The sequence below is a fragment of the Trachurus trachurus genome, assembly GCF_905171665.1.
Source record: "Trachurus trachurus genome assembly, chromosome: 24".
NCBI lineage: Eukaryota > Metazoa > Chordata > Actinopteri > Carangiformes > Carangidae > Trachurus > Trachurus trachurus.
Genome location: NC_139910.1, coordinates 15,849,591 through 15,864,571, shown reverse-complemented (window position 1 = coordinate 15,864,571; position 14,981 = coordinate 15,849,591). Strand labels below are relative to the sequence as shown.

At 39.8% G+C, this 14,981-nt stretch overlaps 1 protein-coding gene across 1 annotated transcript; it reads left to right on the top strand.

Moving 5' to 3' along the window:
• The first annotated feature begins 1,821 nt into the window (after positions 1-1,821).
• Positions 1,822-14,448, top strand: LOC311007440 (transforming growth factor beta-3 proprotein-like). Its single transcript, XM_084000625.1, has 7 exons — positions 1,822-2,639; positions 7,606-7,769; positions 10,596-10,725; positions 10,846-10,953; positions 11,349-11,514; positions 11,699-11,852; positions 12,546-14,448. Exons 1-7 carry the CDS (start codon positions 2,294-2,296, stop codon positions 12,702-12,704), a joined length of 1,227 nt encoding a protein of 408 aa, XP_083856751.1. The 5' UTR covers positions 1,822-2,293; the 3' UTR covers positions 12,705-14,448.
• Positions 14,449-14,981: the final 533 nt, after the last annotated feature.

Genomic DNA, 14,981 nt, shown 5'->3' with positions numbered 1-14,981 from the left:
AGAGTTTTTCTGCTCCGTACTGTTCAGATGTGATGACGATGGACCGTTCAAATAGAAGACAAAAGACGTGGTAACAGAGATACCCATAGTTGGAGTATCTGTCGTGCATGAGCATGTATTCAACTTTAAGTAACATTGTTCTAACAGAATACACAAATATACAAACCTCGACCTACTCATCTCTAACTCCAACAAATTAGCGAAACAAATCACGATGGTTTATGTATAATGCACACACAGACACCTGAGCATATAATCCAAAGCCAAATATTGACCAAGTTTGGACATCCTACAAAAATCATTCTTGCCATGCAAACTAGTGAGCAAAAGAAACATAGTGAAATACCAGACCCCATGTTTGGGTATGGGGCCTCCAGTGGTTGAGTGAGCTTTGACCTAAAATAGGTCTGAGAAATGTGGATATGCTCTATGAATAGAGATAAAACAGACTGCGGAGGGGAAAAAATCAAAAAGATGAAATAACTTAAGGGGTCTGCAAATAAACCTTCAGACATCAGGGTAGAAAAATGAATTTTATGTGGATGGTGGTTTGCAGAGGGCATGGGAAAATCTGCTACGACAGTGAGGAAACTTTGGTTCTTTTGAACAGTAATGAAATCATGTAGCCAGAATGTGAAGTCTGAAAGGATCTCTGTAATTTAAGAGCAGCATCTGACAACCGGATTTGTCCTGTATTGTGCGGCTCTTCATAAGAAGGGTCCAGCTGAAGAAGAGCAGACAAAGGACCCAACTGTGAATTATTACGAAATATGTGTTTGGAATTTCTATGTGTAAAATCTATGAATCTCTTTCATTGTTAGTTTTATGGTTTCTCTGACACAAAGATAGCACGTATTCTTTTTTTTCTTCTCTTTTTTGTCCTTTTTGTTTCATTTGCTTTGTTATTGCAGGTTTCTGTTTATTTGCTATTGGTTTTTGTCATTTGTCGTTGTTGTCAGGGATGGTGTAAGTGGAATTATTTTTTCTTACTTTCTGTAAAAAACAAAGAAAGGAAACATAACTGTTGACTGTTAATTTCTCTGTCAATTGATTGGTTTCCCAATAAACATATTTGAAACAAACATAGCACATATTCAGCTTTAAAAAAAAATATAGGACACAATTTTGATGTTCAAGTTAAGCCAAACAATATTGAACTTCAGATATGTTGACCCAGTATTTAGAGCATTTCAAGGATTAGATTTGGCTGTTATGTTGGACTATTTCCTTTAGTCTTTAGGAGGAGAAACTGTTTTTATATTTTAGATAGAACAAACATGAAACAAACATGTAGAAAGTTATCTGATTGATGAAACCACACAGTCTGATTAATTAGGCGACTGTGAGTACCGCGACTGGCCACTAGAGGGAGGACGACCCAGGCATGAACAAACTCAAAATACGGTAGATAATCAGAGGAGATATACAGTAGCCTATACTTAGACCTCGCTAAGATCACAGCTGACGGTATTGTTGAAAAACATGGAGATAAACAGCAAAGACTATAGTGAACGATCAGATTATGAATCATCTCAGATGCCTTAATACAGAAGAAGAAGAAAAAACTGGCCACAATATTAAAACTGTAACTTCCCAACTTCATATAAGAGTAGTCTACAAATAAGTGAGCAGTCAGAGAATAAAACAGTAGACTCTTTACATGTTTATTAGTCACAGCTGATGTCTGGTGCGTCGCAATGAGCCCTGTTATGATTTGGGCTCTCCCGGGTGCTTGCGGTCCCTCCTCCATCAAACGTCAGAAACTACTGGTATAAAACACATGCGAGGCCATACCGACCGCTCAAAGTCGCATATACCTCGTTAACCTGACAGCCTGCGGTCTGTCTCCTCAGAGACAATAAAGAGGCTCTAGATTTTAATGAGAAAGAAAAGAGGAGAAGTATGCCCAGCTGTGGGACGACTTAAATCTACTGGACTGAGCACAAGAATGCAAAAGAAAAGTCTGTTTGTTTCTACAGAGATATTTGTGCCGGATAAGTCTCATATATGTGGGAGAGTTTCTGCCGCTCGGGACTCTGAACTGGGTAATGTCTGATGGGCGAACGCACAGTTGGATTTCTGCTGATAACGAAAGGGACCGCCACGAGAAAATGCATTAAGTGAGGAGTTCTTCATCATTAAGCTCCAGAGGAAGTTCAAAGAAAACAACAACAGCGGGGCTCATCAGCTTGATCTCTGACGGCTCACTGACACTGACCTTGGCAGTCGTCGCCTGTGAATCTGCACCTTTTTGTTTTTCCTTTAACCGAGCGAACCAAATGCAGAGAGAAAGATGCATTTGGGCAAGGCTTTACTGTTTGTCCTCCTCCTCAACTGCGCAACTTTGAGCTCGTGCCTGTCAACTTGTGCCACCGTGGATATTGACCATGTGAAAAGGAAGAGGGTCGAGGCGATACGGGGTCAGATTCTGAGCAAGCTCCGACTGACGAGTCCCCCGCAGTCCCTCGGACCGAGTAAAATCCCTTATCAGATCCAAGCATTGTATAACAGCACCAAGGAGCTACTGGAGGAGCTTGGGAGGGATCGGCAGCAAAGTTGCGGTCAGGACAACACAGAGACAGAGTACTATGCCAAAGAGATATACAAATTCAACATGTTCTACGGACCGCCAGAGAGCAGTAAGTATTGCAGCTCCTCACAGGGCAGCCAAGTTTCTATCAATTTGCCATTTCAGTGTCAGCAATCAAGGCGTCCACCGTGCGCAATTACGCACCAATTGAAGAGCGAGCCAGATGCGTCAATCAAAGTTAGGTGTCTATGTCATGGAGCCTTAATAACTTCTGGTCTGCTGCATATTAGACAGATTTTAAGTTAAACACAAACACTTTGAATGATAACTCCCGTCTTCCACAAAAATAGTCTTTAAATTATTTGGCTGAAAATTCATAAAAATTACAGCTAATCCTGCTGAGAAACCCACTATCCATGACTGTGCAAATAATGTTAATCCTTAAATTGAAAACTAGATGTCTCCTTCACCATAACGTGAGCACAGAGAAACTTTCCCTCCCTCAGCACATGAACAGATGAAGGTGAAGTCAGCCTTCTTATGTTAAACTCTGCACATACATCTATTGACGTTAAAAAGAGAGAGGGTACTTGTGTCTGAGCTTTCTGACATTTGTAAATCTGAAAGGTGGACTTGTTTTGCACTTGGAGGATGTGTTTTATTCCTGTAATGCTCACCACCAACCTGTTTTAACCCTGAACTAGTGTTCCAGGAAAGTCACTCTCCTCCTACTCCTGACTCCACTCTTCCTCCTCTTGTTTTTTTTCCTCCATGGATCCTGTCCCTCTCCCCAGATGTTCCCATTTCCTTTCCAGTCAGGCCCAAATGAGAGGGACATCTGCCCAGACAGAAGGGGATGCCTTTAGGAGAGGGAGTAGGAAAAGTTAACGGAGGTGGACAGGAAAAGTTAGATGATGGAAGGACCTCCCCGTTAGCCTGGATAAAGAGACCCCTCTCCCCCTCCGGTGTGAAACTACAGGAGGAGTGGGGGTCCCGTGAAGCTATCGCATACACAGACACATCATTACCACCCACGTCCCCACTGAAAGAGAGCTTTAAGTGACCCTGCTGCTTGTCTTGGCCTGCAAATCAGCCGCAGGGGTGGCCCGTGAGCATGAGATCACTAACTGCACCGCTCAGGTTTAACTTAGCTAAATTGGGTGTGAACCTGAGCCAGCATCCATCCCCCTAAACATGAATGATTCCACTGTGCCATCATTTTATTAACACTAAGGCAACATTGGGTAGCATTTATCTGCCTGGTTAAATAATAGTTTGGGGATATTTGTCAGTAAAGTCCTGTTCACATTCTCTGCTTCATGCTAAACCTCTCCACAGCTAAATTTCCTATATGGAATTAAAAGCTATGAACTGGACGTGGAAAACCTATGCTGAGAGGGACATGTGTCAGTACTTGAGGGAGATTCATGCAGCATGTGGTCCAACTGAGTCTGGATTACCAAGAAAGCAGAATAGGATAAATGCTGTGCGTGTGTGAGAGCCGGAGAGGGCCTCATGGTCTAGAGGAAAGCCAAGACCATTGCATCACAGTCCCTTTGAAATCAACAGGTGTTTCTCAAAAGACCTATTTTCCTTCAGCAATGTTCTGTTTTGAATCTCACAAAATGATTATGACAAAAACGCCAGGCACTAAGGTGCCTTAAGTTCATGTGGTGGTTTCATTTTTGGATTCAGAGTCACAGATGGACTTTAGGTACAAAGATGTAAGAGATTTACACACATGTACCTTTTTCTCATAGTTAGGTGAAGACCAGTAACCTAATGTAATTACTATGGCAGAAAAGCAATATACTGTAACTCTCAGATCTGAACTGACACAAGTACCTCAAAATATCTTAATCCTAGTCAACAACTAAAACTTAAAATGTGGACAACCTACTGTAATATCACCATTATTATTTTTTTTAACTTTGTCAAACATAAAGCTGTGGTATTGGCAGGAGTTTTTATGTGTCCAACGTGATCTCATACCTGGAAATATGCATTCTGTCAATAGCTTGTACAGTATATCCACATATACTCACTGAGGCTGCTCAGACTGGTTAATGTGATTTTCATATGCTGGAACAGGCAAGACGAACAATTTTCAGATTCATTGTGCTCTGGCAGGGACGACTCCTGATTTCTTCAGTTAAATGATCATGAGGAGATGCAATCGGCCTCAGGTTAACCTATTTTACAGAAATAATATAACTTTCTAAATATTCTGTATCTTCACTATCTTTGCAGTTTTATTCAAGAAACAAATAATGGTCCACAAGTTGTGTAACCTTTGTCTATTTTAAGATGCAAGTTTTATCCACAGCTGCTTTCAGTTTTTTTATCAACAGCTCTAAAAAATAAGATCTAGTAAGACATCTGATGCACTTATAATCAGTAAATAAAGTACTACAAACAGTATTTGTTTCTGAAATGTACAAACAGTGACAGAAAATTTAAATCAAGTACACCGTCTCTCTTCAGCAACACATGGAAGCATTTTCTGATCTGACGCCAGCTGTCAGCAGGATGACATTAGACAGTCATTTCCAGTCAAATATAAATCTCTTATCATCCGACAGAGCTGTGGTGAGGGTTGGTTAGATTTAGAGAAACACTGTGATTTAGGTTGGGCTTCTTCGTTAAGGTTAAGGAAGCCTCATTATCATGGCTACACTGACAGAAAGTTGGTTAAGGTTAGAGGGTTAGGAAACGGTCATTGTTGTGCTTAGAAAAAAAAGAAAGAAAAGAAAACATCTTCGACATCTATCCATCAACCCCGGCCTTCTCCCTGTGCAGAATGTGTTGTCATAACATTGTCAGACTTCCTCCTTTGTTCCTGACATAATTACTACTGCCACTAGAGGGATTTGACACAGGCTGAAACGACTGATGCTGTCATTCCTCTCTGGAGGACAGTCTCCAAATTTCAAATCAAGCCCATAGACTTCAATAGATGCACTCTGTATGTTTTATACTTAGTCAGCATGGTTTGTAATGGTATCTTTACTTAAAATTAGAGGAAATGATTCATCTCATGCAACAAAATATTTGGATAAATGTTTTTTTTTTTTTTTTTTAAATCCCTACCATGTCTTAGCAAGCAGATTTCTTCTCTTCCCTTAGAGCCAGGCCAACACTCATGCTGTTTCTAGTCTTCATGTGCAGCTAAGCTAACAAGCTGCTGACAGAAGCTTCATATTGAGTATCCGTGAGAGATGTTGACGCAAAAAAAAAGTGTATTTTTCCAAAGATATAGAAAAGATCAGGTAGAAACAGCAGCAGTGTACTACTAGTTATTAGGACACAGCCACCTTAGGGTGTTGGCCCTTGTGGTATGACAGGACTAAAGTGCTGGCTTTGTGGAATCAATTTTTGACTCGGAACCAGTGATTTCACTTTCTTTCCCTCAGTTAATGTGGGCAAACATACACTCTCCTTTTGATGGTTTCTGAAGGTAAACTGTTGACCTTCTGGTGGATCTGAGGCAGCTCTGTGAACCACCACAAATCTGTGACAGGTGCAAATGAAGCAGAAAGCTGCTGCAAGACTGGCAAATTACTGCATTGAGAGGCTGGACAGCAAACATCGGAAAGATTTCCTTTTATAGCATGGTACGCATACAGAATCTGGCATATGTCAATGACTGAGGTTGGGTTGTGGAGAAGTCATCATGGTCAGAAGGCATTTGGGTCCAAAAAGTTGTCAGTGGAAGGGGTTTTGATACGCAGATACCAGAGAGATGAAATCATACTAAGCTCAATAATATTGCTATTTCAAATTACAACATTTTCATTTCCACCAAATATAGACAGAAAGTGTTGGAAAAACACCGAGGAATTTTGATAAGGCAGGAAACAACACAAATCATTTCACTGTGACTGATAAACTTGGTGGGGTTGGTAGACCCAAGCTCATATTTTAGGTGTGAATAACTTTTATAGTATATAATGAAGCAATGTGAAGAAATATGGTTCGACTGAATTATAATCTAATTGTTTAAAATGATTACATCTGCTGCCAACTTAGTTCATGATATGAGTTAGTAACAGTGACAGAGAGCTGTGTGTCCTTGGCACATGACAGATCTGGCATCAAGTGGATGAAAGTTCAATTGAAAGGCACAGTCCACCCAGAGTCGCCAGGCCAGAGGAGCACATTTCAAAAATATGTGGTGATCTGAAATGAGCATCTTGATAATTGATTGACTGTTTTGATCATTTTTGAAGCGAAATGCAACTTAACAACTTTCAGTTATAATTGTGGGAGTGTCTTACTTCAGCATTGTCTTATTCATCATGTAAATCAATAAATTAAAAATAATTGGCTCTGAGAATGAAAACAATACATATTTTAAACTATCATCATTTTAAATATAATTCAGAGCTTGGGATATGAACATCAGAGTGTTTAGAGATTTCAAAAATCTTGTTCATAGTTATAAGTTATTTATTTTTAAGGTTTTCAAAAAGATTCTCAAAATAATGATGGAAAAATCTTTTAAAAACATAGACGGATAATTATTACCTGATCGTCTGTTTCTGCACATAGCCAGATGGAGAGATATCACGACAATGATTCATCAATTATGACCAAAAAATAAATATATAGATGACTTTAAAAAGCCTTTTTTGTTGTTAATTTTCAAAGACATTTCAACATGTCACAATAGGAAGAGCACAGGTTTCAATAATACAATGAATGACATCTGAACTGCATTTAGCTGTTTCGGTTTCAGGGTCCTGGTATTGATAAAGCTGGCTCACTGTGACACTGTCATGGCTTAGACTTGAACAGAATTTAATGTAATAATACCAATGTTATTGATAACACCTGTGCTTTTCCTACTATGCTAGGGCAGAATGTCTACTGTGAATAAGGCCTACACCTGAGAAACTCTTCATTTCATCTTTTGCATGCATGTGAAGGAGATTACAAATCGATTATCTGTGATTATGTTGTCCAGAAGTGATGATGCAGTTGTCTGGACATAGACTGCTGGTTTTATCAGATCCTGATAAGACTTTGTAAGCCTGTTCTTTCACTTAACTTTTATTTTATTCTCTCTGTTCCAGACGATCTGCTCTACTGCCCAAAAGGCATCACCTCTAAGGTTTTCCGCTTCAACGTCTCCGCCATGGAAAGGAACTCAACCAACCTCTTCAGAGCAGAGTTTCGAGCTCTGAGGATGCCAAACTCAAACGCCAAGAGGAATGAACAGCGGATTGAGCTCTACCAGGTGTGTAAAGATACTGTTTCCTTGTCCTTCTACCAAGATCAAAGGCAAAGCTCAGAGTCAAGGCTACAAGAAGCTTCGAAATCTCTCTTTTCTGGATTTAATCTTTGTATGCTAAAACATTACTAGATTCTAGTCTGTCAAGAATGCATCTTACATAAGCTGGTTACTTGTTCTCCGCCACATGATTTCAGGCTCTAATTGACAAAGAGAGCCAACGACAACCAGATTGTGGTTGCGGGCGTGGGTAACAGCCAGACCAAAAGCCAAAAAGCTCAACAGGCCTGCGGAGTGTTTGCAGAAGTGAGACAGGGTTACTGTTAGTGCAGCACTGGCAGGTCAGATCTAATATGGTCTCCATTTTGGTTATGTAGAAGTCTTTTTTAAATCAAGCTATTTAAAGGGGGCTCTGTTCGACTAAGTGATGACATGATACGACCACTTACCTCAGTCATAGTCAACATCATGAAGAGCCTGTAATTCTGTCTTGGTCTTATGGATCCAATATAAAGACAACTAAAGTAATAAAAACCGAACCAAAACAAACCAAACCAACAAAATGTAGTGCAAGTTTTTCATTCTGTTTGTTATAACTGAATCTGTCATTTTATGTCTGTCGCCATTTAACGGAATATACATGTCATGCAAAAGGATTTCAAGAAAAATCTGTCATTGAACTATAATCTAATGTTATCTAATCTAACTTAATCCAATAATGCCAAGCATCAAGGTTCTTCCATTGTCTAGCGAGTGCGTGTTTACAGAAAAATGGTCACTGTTATGCAAGGTAGCAACAGAGGGCAGGTGCTTTCACTCTACCAAGAACTTTTTTTTTCTTTAGTGCAAGTGATGGCAGATACTCAGGGATTGAATATGTTTCCATCTTTTCAAAGTAGCAATAACACAATAAGAGGGTTAAAGTCCTGTGTTTCAAATCTTAATAAAGTCCATAAATATGGCATCAAAAAGTACTGAAATATGGCACTTGGATAAATATACTTTTATTCCACGACTCCTCGTTATTCCAGAGAAATAAATCATATTTGTCTTTGACTTTGACATATTTCTTTTCACATTTTCATCCAAAAATATGGCGCCATGTGAATGTGCATTGTTTTACTGTTTTACTGTTTTACACCAGAGACAGGTCAGGAGCGCTAGACTTGTAATTTACTTTTATAGGTGCTCCCACTGAACACACACAGCAACCACCACCATTCTTTTAAAGCAAAAGCTATGAGCTGAACTGGACAAATATGTTTATATTTAGAAAGAATAAAAGTGACTGTGGGTGATGTGAAGGCTCCAGCTAGCAGTGAGAAAGTCACAGACAATTAGCATCCAATTCTGCAGCTTTGCACAATTTCATCTTGCCTGTAGCTTATTACTTTGGTCTAGCAGCAGACGCGTTGAATAAATGGCTGAATTGTTGTATATTATATCCTCACATCAAGCTTGTTTTGACCAACAGCTGTTACTCTTTTAGTAAACAAGCTGTGACAAACTATGCCCTTCCTTGTCATGACACAGATGATAGCAGATAATAACGCAGCTAGCAGCTAGCTAGCAAGCTAATGACCCGTTTTTACCTTTGGAGAGAAAAACAAAGTGAATATTGGACTCGCATATTGAATGTTGTCCCATGTCGTCCATGTCAGGATATCTGTCATGTTCTTCTGCCCCCAACAGGCCAAACACTAAAAACAGAGAGAAACACAGATAAAGGCTCTATAGGCTACACCCCAGGTGTTTTGAGTTATCTGGCTAATTAGTCTCTAGCTCAGGCTAAAGGTGGATGGAGTAGCTCTGTGATGTCACTTGACTCCAATCAAAACAAGAAATGTGTGACATGTACCTCAATGCAAGCCAGTGGTAGTCAATCAAGCTGTCGACACATGCTCACAAACTCTACTCAAACTTACAGTGAATACACCAAGCACGGCCTTATAATATCAACAATTTAAAACGAAACAATAAACATCGTCCCTCGTTAGGTCGCCTTTTCAACGATGAAGCTGAATGGGATGGGTCCAAATCTTCAGCTTGTTCAGCACTTTGGTTTATAACCACATACCTGCAGATCCATCAGCTCCACTTTGTGTTTAATAGCTACTCATTAGCAATTGTTTTGCAATTACACTCATTATCACTAGGAGCATGTTGTTATGTTGACATTAGCATTCATGTGAGTTTGGAGGGAAAGTAATGACAAGGAATGATCTCATGACTTCAGCATTCATGTTCAGCTACAAACACATTTTTGTCTACCACACTTTAAAACTAAGGTAATTTGAACCAAGTGTCAATGATGTTGAGTGGCGGTTGTTCTTTTACTGCACAGTTTGATATATAAGAGTTATAAATACAGAGCTTGTTCAATACCCACTGTACAGTATCTAATACATCTCAGCCTTTAATTACCTTTAACGACAGACTTCAGCAGATCTCAACATTCACGCTTGCTTGCTCTTGCATGCTCTTTACAACCAAATGCAATATATCACTGCTTTCAAAAAAAAAAAAAAATTACTTTCCCAATCGTAATTACAACTTGGATGTTGACGTGAATGCTATTTACAAGTGGGAAACTGGTGATTACTGTGCCTCCAATATGACACGAAAGCACCATAAGTACAGCTTCACAAAGCCATAAAGATGTAGGTTTTAAGTCTTTTTAAAATCTGTTTCCATGTTCCTGTGATCTCATCATCTTAGCTCATCATAGCGTGTCTTATCTTAGCTCAAGACAACAGCCTGATATCTGGTCTGGTGTTATTTTGTTGATGCAAATTCAGTGTTTTTGAACGACCGTGTCTTCTTGCCTTGCAGATTGTGAGGCCAAATGAACACATTAGGAAACAACGCTACATCGCAGCCAAGAATGTGCTGACCAAAGGTACCCCTGAATGGGTCTCCTTCGACGTGACCGACACAGTGCGGGAATGGCTGGTGAACAGAGGTACGACTGAGGTCACTGTTACTTGTTTTTCTACAAAAACTTGCGTCAGTTCTCATCATCCCAACTCATTTTCAACTCACAATCCTCCTGACGATCCTCATTGTACTTGTTTGCCATCAGGAACTAATCTGGGCTTGGAAATCAGCGTGCACTGCCCCTGCCACACCTTCAACCCAAACGGTGACATCATTGACAATGAGAACGAGGTGTTGGAGGTGAAGTTCAAAGGTGAGCCTCAACAACCTTTTGTCCCATAGCTATTTGTTTGGTGTTAGTTGCTCTTTGTCTGAGAACGCTGATCCTGTCAGTTCAGGATCTTGAGGTTGTCATCTTGTCCGTAGTTGTATGATTGATCATTTCTCAACTTGGGAGGTTTGGTGCGAAATCGTTTCAATTCAGGAGTTGATCATTGTCAGTGAAAGATGAAATGTAGCTTGATTCATCTTTTGCCTCAGAGGACTAAAAATAAAACTTGCAATGTCAGACAAGAAGACAGCAATGACAGTTTCATACTCAATAATTTTGAAAATTGCATGCTCAGATTCAGGGAAGTTGTAAAAGGAAAAAAGAAAAGCCACTAAAGGCGTTGGTTTACATGCGGCTCGATCGTGTCTATAATTAAGGTGTGGATGGAGATGAGGAACACAGTCGCTTGGATCTGGATCACCTGAAGAAGAAAAAGGAACAGTACCTGCCTCATCTCATCCTCATGATGATCCCACCACACCGCTTGGACACTCAGTACACCCGCCGCCGCAAGAGAGCCCTGGACACAAACTACTGTTTCTCGTAAGGGATACTCTAATTATCTTGAAAATTGAATATGTTTATATGCACCCGCTCATATATTATGATATCCTAAATATATCCTGCAACATAGTGTAACCAATATAGCCTGGACAATGAAATTGTGAAAATGCACATTTAAATGCATTATAACGAAAAACTGATTGTTTACGTTTCCCCGTCGCAGAAACACGGAGGAGAACTGCTGTGTTCGCAAGCTGCACATTGATTTCCGACGTGATTTGGACTGGAAGTGGATCCATGAGCCCAGTGGTTATGATGCCAACTACTGCTCGGGGCCCTGTCCTTACCTGAGGAGCTCAGACACAACACACAGCTCGGTAAGGAGTCGGACTACTCATCAAGACAAAACAAGAGAGTTTGTGAGAGACACGTTACTACAGTGGAAAATGAAAAATTGTTTTCCTTTAAGATGGTATAAATAGACGTGCAGGCATACACATATTCATACCTTCATGGGATCAAAACAAGCATGAACCTAAAGACGAATACGCTCAATCCAAAAAAGCGGTTGATTTCAAACAAGGCAACATGGCGGCAACTAACAAGCAACAGCTCATAAAGATTAGCAACCTATGTATTTTGTTTTTACTTTCAGTTTCAGTTTCCTTGAAAATACTTTGTATCTTGTTGACACTGTGAGGTGTTTTGTTGACCCTGGAACTGAAATGAACTTTCAGCTTCACGTTTTAGTTATTGAGCTCACACATGGGCTGTTTGGCCACACCACTGGAAATATCATAGGCAACATCAAAAACACCCTTTTCCATAAAATGTGGGGGGAAAAACACAATAGAATTCACCAGATTATTTAGTATTCATCGTTTAGTTGGTTATTTATGAATCTTAATGTGAATTTACAATTATGTATCTGAGTATTTATAGATGGTATACTAGCCAGAAGACTCCATTACTCTATACATACTGAATATAGCACAATTTACTGACTTGTTGCACAGCTGTGAAAGATATTTGAAAGTGAGTTTCCATCTCTCCCGTGTGCTTTCCAATAGCTGCTGAGCCTGTACAACACTCTGAATCCAGAGGCATCGGCCGCCCCCTGCTGTGTCCCTCAAGACCTGGAGCCCCTCACTATACTCTACTACTCTGGACGAACCCCCAAAGTGGAGCAACTCTCCAACATGATTGTCAAGTCTTGCAAATGTAGCTGAGAAGACATTGAAAGGCGAGGTAGTGTGGCACGATTTTACTAGGTACTGACCAAACCCATGCTCGTTGACTTTTGGACTCTTAGCTGTGACAAATACTTAAACTGACCCTGTGGCCTCGTGGCTTAGATCTGAAAACCACTCTGGAGGTCACACTTTTTTCTTTTTTTTTCAAGGACGCAGATTTTCATAAAACTTGAGGTCACCTTTTTTTTCCTTGTTTATTGTATTTTTTCACCCACTCAGTCAGTTCTGGATAAGAAGTAGCTCTCTCCTCACTCTTAAAAAGGTCCAACCCTAACCAAACTCAGTCTTACAATCAAGGTACGATCTTTAAATATTTTTGTCTAGGTTTGTGAAGATTGAACAGCACGCTCATGAGGCTAGACTCCCGAACAAATCTGTGACATCTGTGGAGAAAAAAAAGAGACTTACTCAGTGATCTATTTTCTTTTTCAAAGCTCAAGCAAATATTCCACAAAGTTCATGTCTCTACTTTATCAATACAGCAGCTTCCCTGTTTCTAGCCTTGGAACGGTATTGTTAATGGTCACAAATGTAGACAGTGCTCTTCTGAATGGTTGAAAAGTCCATTCAGGATCTGGACTTTTCCTTGAACTTGCCTTAAGCTCCCTTCCCTTCAAACAGTGGGCATTATCTTCAATCACAAAAGGAGAAAGGACAGACTTGCTGCTGTATCCAAAGCCATAGCTGTGGTCAGGGAAAAGGAGAGCTGAGAGAGAATGCCTGTTGGATTTGCAATGGAAAGTGAATGAACAAAGAAGTTGAGCCAAGCTTTTCTTTTTTTGGCCAGCCAGCAGCAATGGCCCTTTTTTTTTCAGTGCATCTATTAGAATGGATGGAAGAGGAGGAGGAAGAAGCAGAAGAGGGAGAAGAAAAGGGAGAAGAAGGAGAAGAAGACGAAGGAGAAGGAGAAGAGGAGGGAACCTGTATGCAAGGGAAGAACTGTGATGGAAACTAGCCATGAGCACACTGCCTGCCATTCACTGGAAGTTTTCATCCCTAACAGGTTCAAATTATTTTTGGGACATCAAAGAATATACTGGAAAAGAACAAGTGTTATGCAACAAGTTTTTTTTTTTTTTTAACGAGATTTCTTTTACATTAATAGCAGATTTGGTCTGTTATGCAACTTGTCATATAGTGATTGTTTCACTAACTGGGATGAAAAATGATTGATGGAAACACTTTTGTATAAAGCCTCGAGTACTGTTACATTTCCTTGTGATTTAGACAGAATATGCAACTTTTTTTGTGCATCAACAACTTAGTTTGACTTGTTGTATTTGGTCCAGTGTATGTTTGACTAAAAGCTTAGTGTATTAAAAAGGCGACTATCCCCAGATAGTTCAACTAGAGCACTTTTCTCGAGCAATAACAGGAAATGACATGAAATTTAAAGAGCAGCTGTTACGTTTGTTTGTTTTGTTTTCAAAGTCATAGTATCCTATCAACTCACCTGTCACCTTTCACTCCAGCCAGCTGACAAGGAGTCACATGTGCATGTGCAGTCAGGACTCTGGTGTTCCCAAAACACTGCAGTCTTTCATTCCCTCGGCTCCGTCTCTGTTTGTGTTGGTGCTCTTTTACAGTGTGAAGCCCTAATGGAACAAAAAAATGAAGAGGGAGGGGAAGAAGTCATAACATGACAGTGGCTGGATGTACAGTTAGACCTCATTTTTCTCCGAGTCAGGAGAGCGACTCTGAATCCCTGTACTGTTTGACGTTGGCCCAGTCAGAGTCATCTAACCTTTAGGTGACATGTAGGTGATGTTTCTGGCAGTAATATTGTTTTGTTGACTTGTTGATTATGATTGTTATTAAAAACACAACATGCAAATCCTGTATGAGCCCTTCTTAAGAACCATTAGAATAACACATAATAATCAAATGTAATAGATCTGTAAAAACATTTAACACCAAATTAGAGAATGATGAATTTACCCAGTGGTCTTGTCTGCCATATTGAAATGCCATTTAAAACGTGATTTTCTCATAATGTTTTGGTTCCATACGAACATAATTTTTCTTACTTGAATCTCACCAGTCCCACCTGTTTCCTGCAGGGCGCATGGAGAGGCCTTTTTTCTACAGGAGCAATAAATTCAATTTCCCTTTCTCAGGGATTGTTGCTTAACAGCTTTCCCAGGCGAGATGCAATTACTCTTATTTTCAGAGCATATTAATGTGCAGACATCTCTTTATTTTCTTATTTTTCATAGTATTGTTAGTAAAAAAAAAAAGAAGAAAAACACACAC

Bases quoted from the DNA above. Each gene is read 5' to 3' on its own strand.
- LOC311007440 (XM_084000625.1), top strand. From the start codon at position 2,294: ATGCATTTGGGCAAGGCTTTACTGTTTGTCCTCCTCCTCAACTGCGCA. The intron at 7,770-10,595 runs GTGTGTAAAGAT...CTTGCCTTGCAG, and splicing joins AGCGGATTGAGCTCTACCAG to ATTGTGAGGCCAAATGAACA. The intron at 10,726-10,845 runs GTACGACTGAGG...GTTTGCCATCAG, and splicing joins GGAATGGCTGGTGAACAGAG to GAACTAATCTGGGCTTGGAA.